Source organism: Pelodiscus sinensis, chromosome 5 (genome assembly GCF_049634645.1).
Source record: "Pelodiscus sinensis isolate JC-2024 chromosome 5, ASM4963464v1, whole genome shotgun sequence".
Taxonomy (NCBI): Eukaryota; Metazoa; Chordata; order Testudines; family Trionychidae; genus Pelodiscus; species Pelodiscus sinensis.
In genome coordinates, this window is record NC_134715.1 from 43,157,124 (window position 1) to 43,174,893 (window position 17,770).

The 17,770-nt window shown below is 38.9% G+C and overlaps 1 protein-coding gene across 1 annotated transcript in view; it reads left to right on the forward strand.

Annotated features, from left to right (window-relative positions):
- The window catches only part of RNF150 (ring finger protein 150), a 186,768-nt gene that overhangs the window by 126,693 nt on the left and 42,305 nt on the right, over window positions 1–17,770 (forward strand). Inside the window, exons 2-4 of the mRNA XM_006121644.4 lie at window positions 2,550–2,800; window positions 10,709–10,780; window positions 11,566–11,648. Of these exons, the coding sequence (XP_006121706.2) occupies window positions 2,550–2,800; window positions 10,709–10,780; window positions 11,566–11,648 (406 nt within the window). The remainder of the gene's footprint in view (window positions 1–2,549; window positions 2,801–10,708; window positions 10,781–11,565; window positions 11,649–17,770) is intronic.

The following is a 17,770-nucleotide window of genomic DNA, read 5'->3' on the forward strand; positions in this document are numbered from 1 at the left end:
CATGAGAAGCAATGTAATGTGGTTCTCATTACTTTGTATGAGTAGGAATGGAAACAAATGTCTTGTTGCAGGAAAGTGAACACTAATGTCATCTGAAAGAAATATTTCTATATAAATGGTTCATTGTCAGTTGAAGAAAAGACTATTGTACAGAGAAGGCAGATAACTGTATATGAAGAGGATCAAAGAAGTTTTTGAGATGTTATGAGAGCAAAGGAACTGAAAATATTACTCTTCCTAATATACGGCATCTGAACAGACATTATATTTATGCCAATACAATATGGGCTTTGTGGCTGGTACAGTAATGGAGGGTGTCTGTTCATAATAGAGGAGGGAAAAAAGGCTGACCTGAAAGGGTGCAACAGCAGCTGGTGGTGAAAGAGAGAGAGATCGACTGAGAGCAAGAATTTAACAGCTTGGAGTGACCGACACAGCCAGTGATCTCTAAAGATGTGAGCATTTCATTTTGTCTTTCTGATATAATTCCGAGGTTTGCACCTATTTAGGTGAAACTGAGTTCACGCTGAGGAGTACTGGAAATTATAGTGTACCTGTTGTTTAATCTCAGTTTCTTAATATGCTGCTTTACAGTCTTTGCAGTATGTCACATTTTATATGGTTCTTGGGATATTTACTGAAGTCCATCCCAAAGCCAGCTAAACAGTTCATTAGACAGATAATTGGTGGGTGAGGTGAGCACTAAGCCCATATGTGCAGGTTAGGTTCTCTGTCAAAGACATGGGCCTGGGGTCTAGTCGTCTTTGGTGGTGTCAATGCTCATACCAAAGCACCAGGAAATATTTGAAGAGATGAGTTTAAGCAGCAAAGTTGATGGTTGTCAGCAATCTATTGTGTACAACTGAACCTCGATGAGATGTGTATACCATCTTCCAGGTATCAGAGGGGTACTTGTGTTAGTCTGAATCTGCAAAAACGATGAGAAGTCCTGTGGCACCTTATAGACTAACAGATTTATTGGAGCATAAGTTTTCATGGGCATGCATCTGATGAAGTGGGTCTTTGCTGACGAAAGCTTATGCTCCAATAAATCTGTTAGTCTATAAGGTGCCACAGGACTTCTTTTCGCTTTTGCATCCTCCAAGTGCACTTGATTGCTGGCATTTTCCATAAGATGCTGTTCTGAGAGTTAAAGCAAAAGTTAATGGTAATATTTTTATTTCTTACAAACCTTTATATAATGTCCCTTCTATTTCAAAGAGCCCTTTGCCACTAGAGCAAACATGTCACATTCATTCTGTAGGAAGGGCCACATTACTTTTTCAGTTATACCATGTATTAGATAAACTCTCCATTAAGATGAATGGAATCAGTTCACTTCCCCTGAGCAGTTTCAGGCTGCCTGTGCCACAAGGGATCAAGTTCAGAAGCTTATCTTTGCAACCACAAGAGCTAGAATTTTTTATTTTATGTTACTTATTTATGAAAACTTCAGTTTGCTAGAATCAGAATCTATCATGGTAGCACTGGATTAATACATCAAGCGGATCAGGAGTCTGACACCCTTAACTAAAGTAGAATAGAAAGTAAAAAATAAAGTAATAAAACAAAAATATATTTCAGATGGAAAGGGGGTAAAGGTTATGGTTACATTTACTAGCCTGTAATGTTTTGAAAAAAAAGATGTAGTTAGAATCCTTTTTAAATCATTTGATAAAAAGGACTTGTAATGAATTCTAGCATGCTTGTTCCTTTGTCCTTTATCCTTCTAATTTTTCTTTACAGTTTTTTATTGACTATATACTTGAAATGTTCCTGAGAATGTATGTGGTATGTTTAACATCACCTGAAATGCATGTGGAACATTTAACCTCATCATACTGTTTTGCTTTCTCCAAAAAGCATCAGATGCCTTTGGACAACCATAGGTCTCATCAGTGGAAATCCAGAGTAACTCCATTGACTTCAGTAGAGTTAATCTCAGTTTTAAACTAATACAGGAGCAGATTTTGCTCCCCTGATTGCTTAGATAATTTTCTTGTGCACACTGTTTTCTCACATACGTCATGTCACCCTGAACTACACCAGATTCAGAAAGATCAGATCCCAAGATCAGGCACTGTATTTTAAGAATTCCTGTTTTGAGTACTTTGATGCAGAGGGAAAACATTTTAAGGGTTCCTTGTGTACCCACAAAGTGTGCAGCATGAAGGCAGACCTCATTTCATGTATTTGTGCTTGTAGCACATAATTACTCTCATTTGTGTTTCTGCCATAGCTATATCTTCTCTTTAGTGCCAGAAAACTGTGTTTGTGCCAACCCCTGAAACTTTCCTGAGTCACCTTGAGGTTCAGTAGTCTGGAGCATATTGTATAACTGGTTATAGCTGAAACCAAAGTCTTTTCTTATAGATTCTGCGTGGTTTACCTATCAATAAAAATGGCCTATAGCAAAATGAGGGGAAGATTTTATTTTGTCACTGTTGAGCTCTTTTCACTGTGCCACAGCTTACTCATCTTTTTGGGGGCTACTGCTGTTCCTGGTTTTTTTTCTTATTGTTTCTCACCCTTCCCCTCCTGTCTGGCAGGTGTAGAAGATGTTGTAGCAATAATGATTCCTGAGCCTAAAGGAAAAGAGATAGTGAGTCTACTGGAGAGGAATGTCACTGTGATGATGTATATAACAATTGGAACACGCAACTTGCAGAAATACGTCAGCCGTACCTCAGTGGTATTCGTCTCCATCTCTTTCATCGTGTTGATGATCATCTCACTGGCATGGCTGGTCTTCTATTATATCCAGAGATTCCGATATGCAAATGCCAGAGACAGAAATCAGGTGAGGAACATGTAAATGGGCTTTGAGGTTTGTCCTGTATTCCTTAAAATGGCCATTTAAATCACAAGGTGATATTCTTGGGAGAATAAAATATATATTTTTTTTTCTTGGGGGAAGCAGACAAAAAGGGAAATAGATTGTGGTAGAGGAGCCAGCATTCAGCATGATGGGCAGGACTAAAGAAAGAAAAATCTATATAAATATGTTCTTTACATAAAAAGTAGGGTAGGAGACCTGAAGCTTAAATGAAACTAATGAAGCTAGTCAAAGGTGACTTAAAGAACACTTTATTGGTGTACAAAAAAGGCAGTATGCGATTACTGAAGGGGGGGGTGAGAGAATGGAAAAGTGATTTCATTTGAAAATATTTTATTCACAAATACTAAAACTTCTTTGTAAGGGTCATTGCGTAAAACCATCTATTCCCCTTTCAGACACTCGCTGCTGAACATGTAAACAGAACAATGATGTAAACGTGAACGTATAAATAATAATTAGTAAATCATTTTCTGTATGTATGGTACTGAAATTAATGGGATTGCATGCACAATTACAGTAGCTGCATGCATGAACTAGCCACATATTCACTAATATCCCCAGCCCTCTGAAAATCAGAAATGTTATTGTAATATTAAACCCATTGTGTTTGATGTACTGTCTGCATTCTAATGGAGATAATTACATTCTTACTGCCCACAATAGAAGCTGCTCTCCATCGCACAGACCTATCAATTTTGAATTGTAACCTACTTTAAAACAGATTCAACAAAGGTTTTAATGAGGTTGCTATACACAATGTAAATGATATATAATTTTATGAATGTGATCCATTAAAACTGTCACCATTCATGGTAACCAAGCATATGAGGTATTACAAATAGCCCTTGGCTAGAGCTAGGTGAAAAGTGGGTTTGGGGTTATTTGTTAGATTTTTGGCTTTTTGATGGGGTAGGAGTTCTGGAAGTTGTGAAAAAATAAAACACATTTTCATGTATGTCAAACCCAAATCTAAAATGGCATTCTTTGATTTTTTTCATTGCATGGAAATATTGGAAAAGCTTCAGATCAAAACATTTTGATATTACCAAAACACAATATTTCAAGTCAAAATGCTTTTTCAGTCTCTCCTCTTCCAGCTGTTGCATTGAGTACAAAATAGCTCCTGGGAAATTGTTACAGAAGCAGGGATTTGATCCTGGGTTTCCTGAATCCTCCATGAGTGCCTTCCTGATCACCAAATCTTAAAGACATGCTCTTTCCTTGGCTTGCTAGCTGTCTGTTGTCATTCATAGCAACAAGTCGTCATTCATGATGACAATGGATAGTTATTGTGCCAGCGAAAGAGTAAGCATGACTTGATGTGGCCCAGTGGTTTGGACCCTCACCTACAATATGGGAGAACCAAAGGCAAGCCTCTGCTCCAGTGACGATTTATTCTATTTCCTCTTGTTAGGGCGTTTGTTTATAAGAGCGTGCTTTATGCTGGACATGTGCTATATCACTTCACTAGCTCTTATTTACTGCTATCAACTTTCATAAGAGAAGTAAAGCCAAGTCTGACGACTTGTGTTCATTAAAGACCCTATGCATTTTGTTTGTTACATAAGGAGTTGATTATTCTTGGGAGTGTGACCTAGTTCTAACTGAAATAATTACCCTCTTCCTAAATAAATTCTCTCTGAAATTTTAATAGGATACTGTGAGGGTTATCTCAGTTTTCCTAATGTTCTATTTTTCTTATCTTTGACATTTTTTGTTTGTGGTATAGGGATAGGCTAGCAAAACTCCAGTCCTGAGAGATATATCTTCTTACATCTTACAATACAGCAGCAGCTTGTATTTCTTTGTTTGGGTACAGTTTAAATCTCACTCCTGTTATCGTGGTGCTCAAAGGCTTTTGCCATTATAATCACTGTGTGCGCATCTGTGTCTTTGTACAAAGATATTGTGCTTATTTGTAGAAAGCCTTGAATATGCTATAGCACTTGCATCATCAGCCAAGTTGGAGAAGTATTTTTCTATTTTTATTTCATTTAGTCCAATAAAGTGCAGCCCCATTTATCCAAAGAGCTAGGGTCACAGCCATAACCTTTTGCATAAATAAGGTTTGAAATAAGCCAATTTGAAAAGGCAATACTCCTTCCCAGTCCCCATTCACAGGCCAATATAGACTGGCTTTATACATGAGCTAGCTGTCACTGAAAATGCCAGAGCAGTGGCTGAGATATATTTAACTAGGGTTTGATTAAACACATTTGAAATTTTTTAAATCCTTTTAAACCAGAGACTTAGGGATGTTAAATAGCAGGTAATAGAACAGTCAACTAACTGCATGTATTGTTAATGGTTAGTCCACTATTCTGTACTCCCCAGGGGCCAGGCTGGCAGCCAGTGCACTCCGGCCCCATTTCTGGGGAGCTCCCTGCCACCCTACGCTGCTGCTTCTGTATCAGCATGGGGTGGCAGCAGCCCCTGTCCGTGGGGTTCTGAGCTCCCCATGGTCAGAGGCTTGCTGGTTGGAGGAGACTGCTGCAAAGCAGACTCTGTCTCCAGGGGGGGTCCCAGCCTCCCCTGCCACTTCCCCCTGCACTGGAGACAGCAGTGTGTGTGTGTGGGGTGGGGGGGGACAGGTGGCACCCGTGGTGCCGATGCTGGGGTGAATCAAACTTTTAAGCTGGCTCCCTCCAGCACCAGATCCTGCTTCTCTTCCCGCCCCCCCCCCCTTGCTGCCTCTGGGGGTGGGTGTGAGTAGTCGACTAGATTACCAGATAAGCCTATGCTTATCCGTTAATCATCTAGTTGACTACTCATTCGCATCCCTACAGGGGCTTGGAAAAGAAGGGTTACTATCTGCCAAATTTTCTGTCTCACAGAAGATCCTTACCTGGGTCAACTATCCTAGCTGAGACTTTCACACTCTCTGTTTCTGAGGTTAGCTGCTAACTAACTAGCTAGATTATCCATGTGTCTTAGACCGCCTCTCTGTAGAAGGAGCCTTTATAGTTGGCAATTTAGGCACTTATTAGAAGGACTGGGGTGAAGTAACTGAGCAGTAAGCTGAAGGATGTGATGTTAACCTCTGAGTTTGAAGATTGTGGTACAGGACCAGAACATTGCTGAGTTGTTTCTCTGGATTGCTCCAACCCACTGTCCCTCCCCCTATGCCTTTAGCTACCCAACAGATCCATAGCATAAGTTTTCTTCCCACTGCACTGGGTCATCCATCCTTGACAGACATGCTCCACCTCATATCTACCGCACAAGATTCTCCCCTTTCCTTCATTGTCACATTCTTTCCCAGGCCTAGCTTCTTTCATAAGAACATCAGAGTGGCCGTACTGGGTCAGACCAAAAGTCCCTCTAGCCCAGTATCCTGTCTTCCAACAGAGGCCAATGCCAGATGCCCCAGAGGGAATGAACAGAACAGGGAATCATCAAATGAATCCCTCTCCTGTCATCCATTTCCAGCCTCTGATAAACAGAGGTTAGGGACACCATTCCTAGTCATCCTGGCTAATAGCCATTGATGGACCTAATCTCCATGGATTTATCTAGCTCTTTTTTGTTAAAGTCCTGGTCTTCACAACATCGTCTGTCAAGGAGTTCCACAGTTGACTTTGTGTTGCATGAAGAAAAAATTCCCTTTGTTTGTTTTAAACCTGCTACCTATTACTTTCATTTGGTGACCCCTACTTCTTTTGTTTTGTGACGTCATGTTCTTCCTACATGAGTCATAGTTGGTAGCTCTGCCCCAGTGGGATTTGACTCGGATTCTAGAAGGAACTGACTGTGATGCATCCAGAGAGCAACAAGTACACATCACGATCAACAATTCAAAAACTAAAGGTCTCTTCCATCATGGCCACCCAGTTGTGACCACGAAAGCTCATGATACCATCTACGTGTTTTGTTAGTCTATAAAGTGCTACCAGACCATTCGTTGTTTTTTTCTGTTGTGAATGGTTTTCCTGCTTAAAATGTATGGTTTCTTACATGTGACCACCAAATATCTGCACATTACCATTTTGTGTGCGTACCTATGGGTAACTATGTATGCAGATCAGCAGTTAGTTGGGCAGTTATTCATGTGTGTATGTAAATATCTGCCAGTGTGGGCTTTTGTGCATGCAACTATGTGTGCCAGCGATAGGCGCCAACACATTTTCATAAATCTGTTTGAAAATTTGGGCCTCTTGTTTAAATTTCAAGCTCCCAAAATATAAAGTCATCCTTAGCCATGAAGAAAAGAATAGGTGTAACTGTTGTCCTTGGTAATGGTTAGACTGTAGCATGGTTTAGGGTAAAAGGCAGGTGTTGACAGTTTTTCTGATGAAGTGCCCAACCTCTGCTGTTTATCAGCCAGCAAGGGCAGGAATTAACTGGTGGCTGTCGTCTGATTGTGGTTTGTACTTCCATGCTGTTGCTTGAGCAAATGAACTGAATTCTTAGAAGGAAGGCATTGTAGCTTTTGGTTCTTTTGCTCAGTTTGTTGTCCAGAATGGAAATACCTTATGCAGAGATCTCTGTGAAATGCAGTGAGTTGTTAGCATCAACATTTGGTTGTGGGGCTGGGTAGAAGCAGTTTGGGATAACAAAACTGTTTTCTGGAAATATTCTACAGAGTTAATACTTCTGCTATAGCCTTCTTTGCCTCCTTCATAGCAGTGAAGTAGGTTAAAAAAATCCAGTCAGCCTGTCAAACTGCATTTTCCACCCACATATCTAGTGTTTGCTCTGTGTGGTGTAGGAACCCTAGGATAGAAGAGGGCCTTCAGTGCCAGAAAGTTAACTCCTGCTGTATAATTCTATCAGTTACTTTTTCCTCTTCTCTCTGCTTTCTGGTTAGTGAGGAATTTGCTGTAAGTTAGTTGTGAAACTTTGTGGGCTCCATTAGAGTTTGGAGAATGACTGAATCATGATGAAACAAAAGACAGAACTATGTAGCACTTTAAAGACTAACAAGATGGTGTATTAGGTGATGAGCTTTCGTGGGCCAGACCTACTTCCTCAGATCAATATGTGGAAGAAAATCGGCATAACCATATATACCAAAGTGATACAATCAAAAAAATGAACACATGTGAAATTGACAAATCAAATTTTAGAACAGAATAGGGGTCAGGGGGGAAGGTTAGTGTCTGTGAGGTAATGACATGGGGTGATAATAGGGGAAGTTTCTGTGAGGTAATGTCATTTGATTTGTCGATTTCACATGAGTTCATTTTTTTGATTGTATCACTTTGATATATATGGCTGTGTCGATTTTCTTCCACATATTGATCTGAGGAAGTGGGTCTGGCCCATGAAAGCACATCACCTAATACACCATCTTGTTAGTCTTTAAAGTGCTACATAGTTCTGTCTTTTTTGTTTCAGCTAGACCAGACTAATACAGCTGCATCTCTATCACTATTCTACATGAATCATGATGAGATATTGAAAGGCAAGAAAACTATGGAGAGGGTTCAGATTTCTGCCTGCAGTATGGACTGCTCTGTTCATGAATGAGGAGAATTTGTTTCTTGTTCCCCACATTCAGTATAAGGATCCAGTACAGCATGCTGTGCATGAGTGAGAGCCAGAAAGCAGAGAACTTGAATATAAAGCTTTGGCCCATCTCATGAAAGTTATCCTTCTCTTTGTAACTGTGGTAGTCTCCCGAGACGGTGAGCTTTGTGACATTCATCACCATGTCAGATGGCGTTTCTCTTTGCTTGTCAGGGAGAGTTGAACCATCCAGAAATGACGAGGATGTCCCAGACTTATCTTTGAAATCTCAAGCTAATTTGTTCAGCACTGATAATATGGCTCAGAGCTATGCAAGGCACAATGGCACTCCCTGCCCTAAAAAGCTAAAAGAGAGCCTTAAAGACAAACATGGAGAAAACAGGATATGGGAGGAAATTTGTGAGGTGTTCTTTTACCCCTTATTCTCGCAGATGGCTAGCATTCTCTCCAGGCCTGGCACAAGGCTCTTTGCCTTCTATTTAACCACCATAGACTTCCCATATTAGCAGGACCTCCACACCAAAGGAGTAGTAACTCTTACTAGCCCAAGATGAATGTCCCAGTGTTAATTAGTGAGATTTATAACCATAAAGCCCCACTTGACAGTAGTTTAAATGTTTAATGTTAGCACTTCTTATCTTTGAGAGCAGTGTTTGGTTATTGATAGCATGCATTTTACTTAAAGAAAGGATTCTCCGAAAGTGTGATTTCCCCCCCCCCCCGCATATGCCAGTGCAACAGCATTCCTTTAAAAAACATAATCAAATTTTCATTGACAGCACAAACATTGTCAGCATTTAAGTTAGATCAGAAAAGGCAAACATGAAAGCAAACATGAAAACAAATAGATCAAAGTTTTAAACCAGTCTTTAATCTTGTCCTGTTCTCTTGAAGAATATGCAAAAAAGACAAGACAAGACATTTCATTAACAGAAATAATAAAAAAAACAAAATCTAGAAGCACTACATAATATATCTTGTCTTTTTTTATTTTACATTAATGTAAATCAAAGGCAGCCAACTAAAGAAACAAATAGTTTGCAAGTAACATTTTCAATTCTTGTCATATTATATTGTTCAGTGCAAGCTGTAAGAAATATGTGCCATAGATCAAAATAACAAGGGGGAAAAGGTAACACATTAATCAAGCTTGGCTGGTGCCTGTGTCCTTATTTACAAGCTACATCTAGCCTCACATAATTTTTGGGTTCATTTTCTAGCCCACTCCAGCTCAAGTTTGCTTCCAATTGGCATGTCATTTTGAACTCCGATACATAGAATGTTTCAGAGCTTAAAAGAACAATATCCTCATGGTCACCACCATTGTTAAATCCACATCCCTACACTGCGCTTCTTCTGGAAGTAGCTGGTATGGGTGTGTGTATAGAGGCTGATTTTATTTACTGGTGTAAATCAGGAATGATATCAATAAATCTCATTGAAATTAATACACTGTTGTAAAACCAGTGTAAGTGAGATCAGAAATGGGTACTAGATATTAGAAGATGACAAATGCTATGAAATTTCACCTGCAAATAAATTCAGTATGTAGTGGAGGGAAATGTGATAAGGAAAAAAGAATACAGATCAAAGTAGATGGCTCAGGTAGGAGTCCTCTACTGTTCATCACATATAACTGCAGAGCTTAGATACTGACTCTACAATTGGGTATGTCTACACAGCAGTGTTTATTTCAGAATAACTAATGTTATTCCAAAATAACATAGTGCACATCTACACTAGAAGCCTATATTTCAAAATAATATCAAGCTGGAGGACTTCTTACTCAGACTCCCTTTACTCCTTGTAAAATGAGGGTTACAGAAGTTGAAGGAAGAGTGTTCTTCTTTTGATTTCCTGCTATGTAGACTGCACAAAAAGCTGAATTAAGCTATTTCAACTTCAGCTACACAATTGATATAGCTGAAGTTGTGTAGCTTAATTTGACTTTAGCCCTGCGGTTTAGACATACCCATTGAGAGCATATGGGCAGAATGCTATGTCTGCCAGCAATCTCATTGAAGTCAATGGGACTGCTGTTAAAAGGCTCCCAAAATAATGAATATTTACTTAATATATTATCTGTCTCTTTCTGCTTTCATGGAATACCCATAATGCATTAACTTTGTGTTGTCATAGGCAATGTCCATTCTTCACTGGATTAACAATATAGCTACTTTACTAATAAAACTTAGATAACTGAGGAGCCTTTAATCTATACAATTTTTTAAAGGGGCATGCTATGTCCACAGCAACCTGGCTGGCCCTGTCAGTTTACGTTTCATAGAACCTTACCGCTTCGTGTCAAATGGCTTTAGATTATGAATCAGCTATAGAAAAATAAGGTGATTGCTTCTGCATAAAGATATACTCTGCTAAAGGGCAATTTTCCATTTTCAGCGCCGTCTTGGAGATGCTGCAAAGAAAGCAATCAGCAAGCTGCAGGTCAGAACAATCAGGAAAGGTGACAAGGTAATTTTTCCTTTCAAACTAGAGCTGTGCAGAGAGGTGGTTCTCACAATGTCAAGAAGGAAGTAAGAAGGGAGTGGCAGTGACATTTATACTAGTAAATATCCCGCATCCAGGTGCAAGATGCTGGTAAGCAACTTAAGGATGAAATGGAGCAGGGAGAGAAGGGAAATGTAAATAGATACAGTACAGTTCATTTAGTCAGAATAGTAAAGTAGCTACTGTTAGTTAGCAAACCAAATTTTGGGGCCAAATATCTGCAGTCCTCATTTAGGCAGAACTCTAACTGACAGCAGTGGGAGTGTAATTCCCAGTTCAAACAGGCAAACTTGTACTAGCAGTCATCAAGCTAGAGTGCTAAAATCAGAATGTAACTGCAGCAGTGCGATATGCTAGCCAACTCGAGTACATGCCCGTCAGAGACCCTAGACACATATTTGAGGCAGCTAATCTTTCCCACCACTTGTATTACTGCAGCTGCATTCTATTTTAAGCACACTTGCTTAATGAGTGCTAGTTTAGGGTATGTCTCTAAGAGCTGGGATTCACAACCTCAGTTCCAAGTGTAGACATATGCACCCAACATGCACGCAATCTTGCTGCCTGATCATAGGAATTGCAGAAATGGATCCATAATGAAGGCCTCACCCATTTTTTTTTAAAGATACATTGTAATACTTAAACATGCCAGTAACCATTTTAACATCAAAAAACAACCGAAGTAGCAGACTGAGGTGATTAATCTACAATTTTGTAAAAAATCTAATTTAATGTTCTCTTTACTGTAGGAAACTGAGCCTGATTTTGATAACTGTGCAGTTTGTATTGAAGGTTACAAGCCCAATGATGTTGTCAGGATCTTGCCATGCCGGTAAGTTAACACACGCTATGGAGGCATTTATAGCCTTAATGTGGTTTTTCAAGTGTCTGTTCTTTAGTGGAAAACTGCAAAGCTGAAATTGTCCAATTCCTTAAATGAGATTATGTGAAAAGTTCAAATTTGGTGACTTTTTTTCTGTATTCAAAAGCTATCCCATAAAGATTTGAAATATTACTCTGAATTTGAAGTTAAAATAATAATTGCAGTGGGTGATCAGAGCCTAGGTCTAGCTATGTTTATTCTTGGCATGGTATAGGGGGATCCTATTCGGTCAGGCTTTTTGGTTAACCGTTAATATCAGCCTGACCAGGAAAGGACAGTTTGGTGGCTGATCTTTTCTAGTAACAAGAATGGTTGTGGTAGGGGAGGCTAGTGTTCAGAGGGTATGAGCCGGAAGACAGATTGTCAGGGAGAGGAGAGGAGAAGGAAGCAGTAATACTTTTTTTGTAAGAGCCCAGTTGGTAAGTCTATGGAATATTAGAAAGCTTCAGTAGAATGAACGGGAAAGGGAGCTGATTCTGCTGTCAGTGAAGGGATATGCTGTGTTCATGTATTCATCTACTAGCTAGTTCGGAGGGGAGATCAATTTCATACATACTTTTTTCTGCTTCCACGTCGCCTATGTTTTTATATTTTATTCTGCAAAGCTCAGAATGTAAATGACCAGGTTGAGCTATACAATAGTGTGCTTTTGGATGACACCTTGTGTGTTGATTTTTCTCTTGATGGAAACACTTCTTAGTTTAAAGCTGACAATAGCAAATGTAATTAAAACCGTTTTTGTGGGGGGTATTGACACACAAGTTTGAATGTGACCATCTTCCAGAGTTCCCAGGGTGGTTTTCACCAGTCTCCTCTCACTTTCACCTTCCTCAGTCATCTCCACCTTCAAAACCCTTACTTTATAACCCCTCAGCTGTCTTGTTTTCTCTTCCTAGGAGACCTTGGAGTCCACTGCTAATATTGCTAGCTTTGTCTTCCTCTTACTAATCTCGCCATTCATCCTCCTGTTCTGTGTCACCTTCCAGACACATTGGCAGGATCATTCTCTCAACCTTCTCTGTACCATTCTCAGATACTCCTCCCTATCTTGCAATCCTTTCATAACCTCCAGTCTATTAGCAATTCTGATTTGCTCTCCAGTTGCTCCTTCCTCTCCTTATGTTAGTCTTCGAGGAGGAAACCATCATCTCCATCACTCCTCTGTGCCCACTCTTTCTGATGTTTGGCTTCCTCCCAGCATTCAGTTTTTCTGTACTGACTCCAGGGCTGATGAATGACTCTGGAGGGGAAAAAGTCCAGAGGCCATTGCAATTTACTGCACTACAGGTCCATCCATCCTCTTTGTTCATCTTCCTTGAAAAGCGTCAGTACTCCTCCACTCTGAGTTTCATTACTACAACTCTCAATACCTTTTCTTTGCCTTGAACTGCTGTCTGCATGTGTGCCCTCTTCCTCCTTCTATTCAGACCTTTTCAAAAAAAAAAAAGCACCTTGCTCGGCATTGTAACTCTGTTCAGACACTCTCAAAATCCCCCCACTAGCTTTTTATTACATCTTGCATCAAAATCAAGCAGCATGTTCTTCTACTGAGGCCATCTACAATCTACTTCTTTTTCTGCTTGTTCTCCTTTGCCACCACCTTCCATCTTCTCTCAACTCAAACTTCTCTTCTGATTTCCGTCTTCATATTCTCCTTGTAAAACCATATGTGTGCCTACCTTGACACTGCCCCCATGCTTCTGAACTCCCCCACATTTCTTTTAATCCTAAAGACAGCTACATCTTTTCCCCCAAGTGATTGCATGGTCCTGTTGTTATCCTCCTGCCCCACTCTTTGTCATCTACTTCTTCTGTTCTTCTCTTAACTTAGGTTGTAAACTCTTCTGAGCTGAGATTCCTGGTAAATTCTTACAAAATATCATGTGTTATGATATGTAAATAACGGTGAATAAAACAGACCTTCAAATCCAAATTGGCAAAAAATAGATTCATCACATGCCTCTACAAAATAGGTGCATACCCACAAACAAGTAATTGTAGTCCTCATGTTATCTAATTTTGATATTCATTCTTCTGTGGTTTTCTATCTTATAAAAAGATTCATCAATCTAACTCATACATACTAAATCTAAAATTAATATCATCGCACACTAATATAATATTTTAACATGCAAGGAGATTTAATCTGTCATGGTTATGGATTTAAATAACTTAACTTCGATAACATTCCTTTTAGAATATTTTTCTTTCAAACCAGTTAATTTTTATCAACAGCCAAATTTGAGGTAAATGTCTGTAAAGCATGAAAATTCAAGACTGTAGCTGACTAACAAACATTATGAAATGTTGCAATGTGATCTACAGCCTGATTAAGGCTTGCAAAAGCTTGAACATGAATACAAAGGGGTCCTTTCTCATCTATGCCTGAATGACTTGATGTGATTTTACACGTATTTTATTTGATCAGAAACAGATTTCTTGTCCATTTTTCAAGAATGTAGAGAATATTTTGAGGTTTTTGAAACCTTACACTGATTATTTTGACCCAAATCAACATTAAATGGTGGCAGCAATGTTTCTTCTAATCTTTTCCATCCATGGGCACATTTTTTCCATCCATGTGTAGAATAAATGTTATATGCCCTGAGGCATTTGCCAATGTGCACCACCAGTAGAAACCAACACTTAGCTGTGAGTGCTCCACAATCAGCTGGGCAGTATTTGAATCTCTCCTGAGTGGCCACCTAAGCGCAGAGCTTACAGGGAACCCTGGCAGCTAAACATATTTATCTACTGAGCTTGGGCATTCTATTAAAATAAAAACAACAAATCAACATTATAAGAATATTTGAAGTAATTCGTTCAAATAGCTGAAAAGTAAAACATTGACTCAAAGTGTTCAGTATTCTGCATAAATCAACACATTCATGGTATTTTATTTACACATTTTAAATGTAAAACTTTTCTGAGTCATTTTCACAAATTAGTTACTTGGAGGTTATATGTAATCTGTATATCTTTTGCTTTTTTAAAATGTTTGACTGACAATAATGTGCTGAATGCACACCTCTTGGGAGAAGGGGAAGGAAGAAGTTTAATATAGTGCAGAGATAAAAATTTGATTTTTTTTCCCCAGCATGGTAAATGTTGTTCTAGAAGTGGAGTTGTGAACTTTAGTAACCTTAGTAAAGTAGTTTTTTTAACTTTTAAGTATCATGGTGCTTCATGTACATTAATCATGTTGACATACAGTATCGGATGAAGTCTGACAAACTTTGGTATTACAGCCAAGTGATATAATTAGACTAGTTTCAAATTCCAAGAACAGATTTTGTGTGCCACAGCTGTGCAAAATCAGTGTTGGTTTAAAATGGAATACTGTAATTTCCTTTTAACTCTTATTCCCAAGTGATCCATTTCCTGTAGAAGTAGTAGGAAAGGGAGCCAAGTGGAGTGAGTAATAGGGTCTGATGAGATTTCATTTAGAAATTAGATTTAGAAAATACAAGACTAAGTGGGGATATGATAGAGGTCTATAAAATCATGACAGGTATGGAGAAAGTGAATAAGGAAAAGTTATGTACTTGTTCCCATAACATAAGAACTAGAGGTCACCAAATGAAATTAATAGATAGCAGGTTTAAAACAAACAGGAGGGTTTTTTCACACAGTGCACAATCAACGTGAGGAACTCCTTGCCATAGGATGTTGTAAAGACTAGGAACTTAACAGGGTTCAAAAAATAACTAGATAAATTAATGGAGGTTAGGTCCATCAATACTTAATAGCCAGAATGGGTCAGAATGGTGTCCCTAGCCTCCGTTTGTCAGGGGCTGGATATGGATGACAGGAGAAGGATCACTTGATGATTTCCTGTTCTGCTCACTCCCTCTGGTATTTTAATACTGTTTAGTATTAAATCCAGCTAATGAATGGGATGATGCCACTTATAAAGACAGTTCAATGGAACAGATGTTAAAAATTGACATTTTTAAAAAATATATGGAGATAGGTATATATCTCCTAGAAGTGGAAGGGACCTTGAGAGGTCATCAAGTCCGGTCCCCTACCCTCACAACAAGACCAAGTACCATTTCTGACAGATTTGCCCCAGATCCCTAAATGGCCCCCTCAAGGATTAAGCTTACAACCCTGGGTTTAGCAGGCCAGTGCTGAAACCATGGAGCTAAAATGTACCTCTGTTTTTTCCAGCTAACTAGAAGAGTGAATATATCTTTGTGTAGAATGTTATTTAAATATTGGGATAGAATAGCAAAGTACAATTATTACTTTGTGTGCAATGTTCTTAAATATTTAAACATAACTGTTTGGTTATGTAAGATGTTTCTTCATTTTTCACAGAGTTAACCCTGCTATGGAGAGCAAATTTATATTATTAATCTAATAGCTCAGGATCTAGCTGTAGTAGTAGTTTGTAGACATGACTTACTGCTCTTAGCTTGTGGCTTTGTATGCATTTATATAGAGGAACTGAAAATGGAGAAGGACTAGAGATTGCACAGAGAAATATAGACCCACATACAGTAAAAGACATCACTCCAGTTTGCAAGACCTTTTTATAATAAAAGTTCAGCTGAAATTTGACATATAAAATGTTGCACATCTTGCACATGCTTGAGAAAATATCATTAGGACTGTTCCACACATAAATTTGCATTGAAATAACCAAAATATATTTAATTCACAGCTTGTTATTTTGATGTAAGTCTGAATATGGACACTCTCATTTCAGAATAAAAGTGCCCGCTTCGGATTTTTGCAAAAGTCTTATATATAAAAATCACACTGTTAGGTGGGTGAGTGTATTTTTAGGCTCTGCACAAAGATGTGAGAGAAAGTCAATACATCTTGCACTTGGCTAAATAAATTAAATGTCCAGGATGTTGCAAAATTGACTGCTTATTGACAGGAAACAAACCAACAATTACACTAATAAAAATCCACAGATGAATAATGAAAAATCCATGGGATATAAGAGAGGAAATCTGCTCCCGTGTCTCAATGGAAACCAATTCACTGTGTGCCAAGAATACTCCATCCAGCTGCAGTCAGGCTTCCTCACTGCAATCTATGCGCCTGGGCATATTCCCCTCTCCTGAGAATAGATTCTCCTCAGTTGAAGTACACACAAATAACTAAAAAAAATCTGCCCGTAATTCCCCACATAGCACAGTAATTAATTAAAAGGAATTATGAGCTGCTTTCTGTAGGGACTCTCCAGCTGAGGCACAAAGACAGCAAGGAACTTTCCTGTCTCCAGTCTGAGACCCCTGAGAACTTGTCTTCTTTTTTTTCCTCCCAGCATTTCACATTCTACACTCCACAGAACTGCAGGATTTTTCTCTGTATTGCACGTCTGCTGAGGTACTCATTCTGACAAATGTAACATAGCAGGTCATCCTCACAAGAACGAGTCAGGTTTTCAGTGAGGTGCATAACCTCCAGTCTGTTTAAGCAGCTTAGACAACTGATACTTGTATCTAAGAAACTGTATATCCCATAACTGGATAAGATGTAGGCAGAATGCCTTCACCGTCTTGCCAATGATCACTTCATATTGGTTGAAAGAATAGTATCAATCAGCTCCCGAGAGAATAAGGTCTAGCCTGAGACTCTGTCTCCTGGGTGGCCTCAGGTGAAGAGGGGACTCCCCCGAAAGGCCAAACTCTCTCTCAGAAAATAAAAGAATGAGGAAATTTGTTTCTGACTACACACTGTCATCATCCTATTAAGTAAAAACAGATGCAAAATGCCTTCATTTTACAGTTCTGGGTCAGCTTTGTGTTATGGGACCAATAATAAATATGTACACGATCTGATCTATACAAGAAATGCAGTTTCATTTACCTGTATTACGGCTGACAGTCTTTAGCATTTAAGAATGTGGGTTTTGCTGCGGCCCATTGTACGTTTGTCTTTCTCAGTACTTGGTGTCCAATTTTATGTGTTTCACTTTGCAGCTTGCCAATGAACAGGCAGAAAAAACTCTGTTTTATCTAAATAAGATATAGTACGTTGATTTTATACTCCTTTTCTATGCAATTTTATAAGACTTATCATATACTGGAAGACTACACTTTCAAAACTCC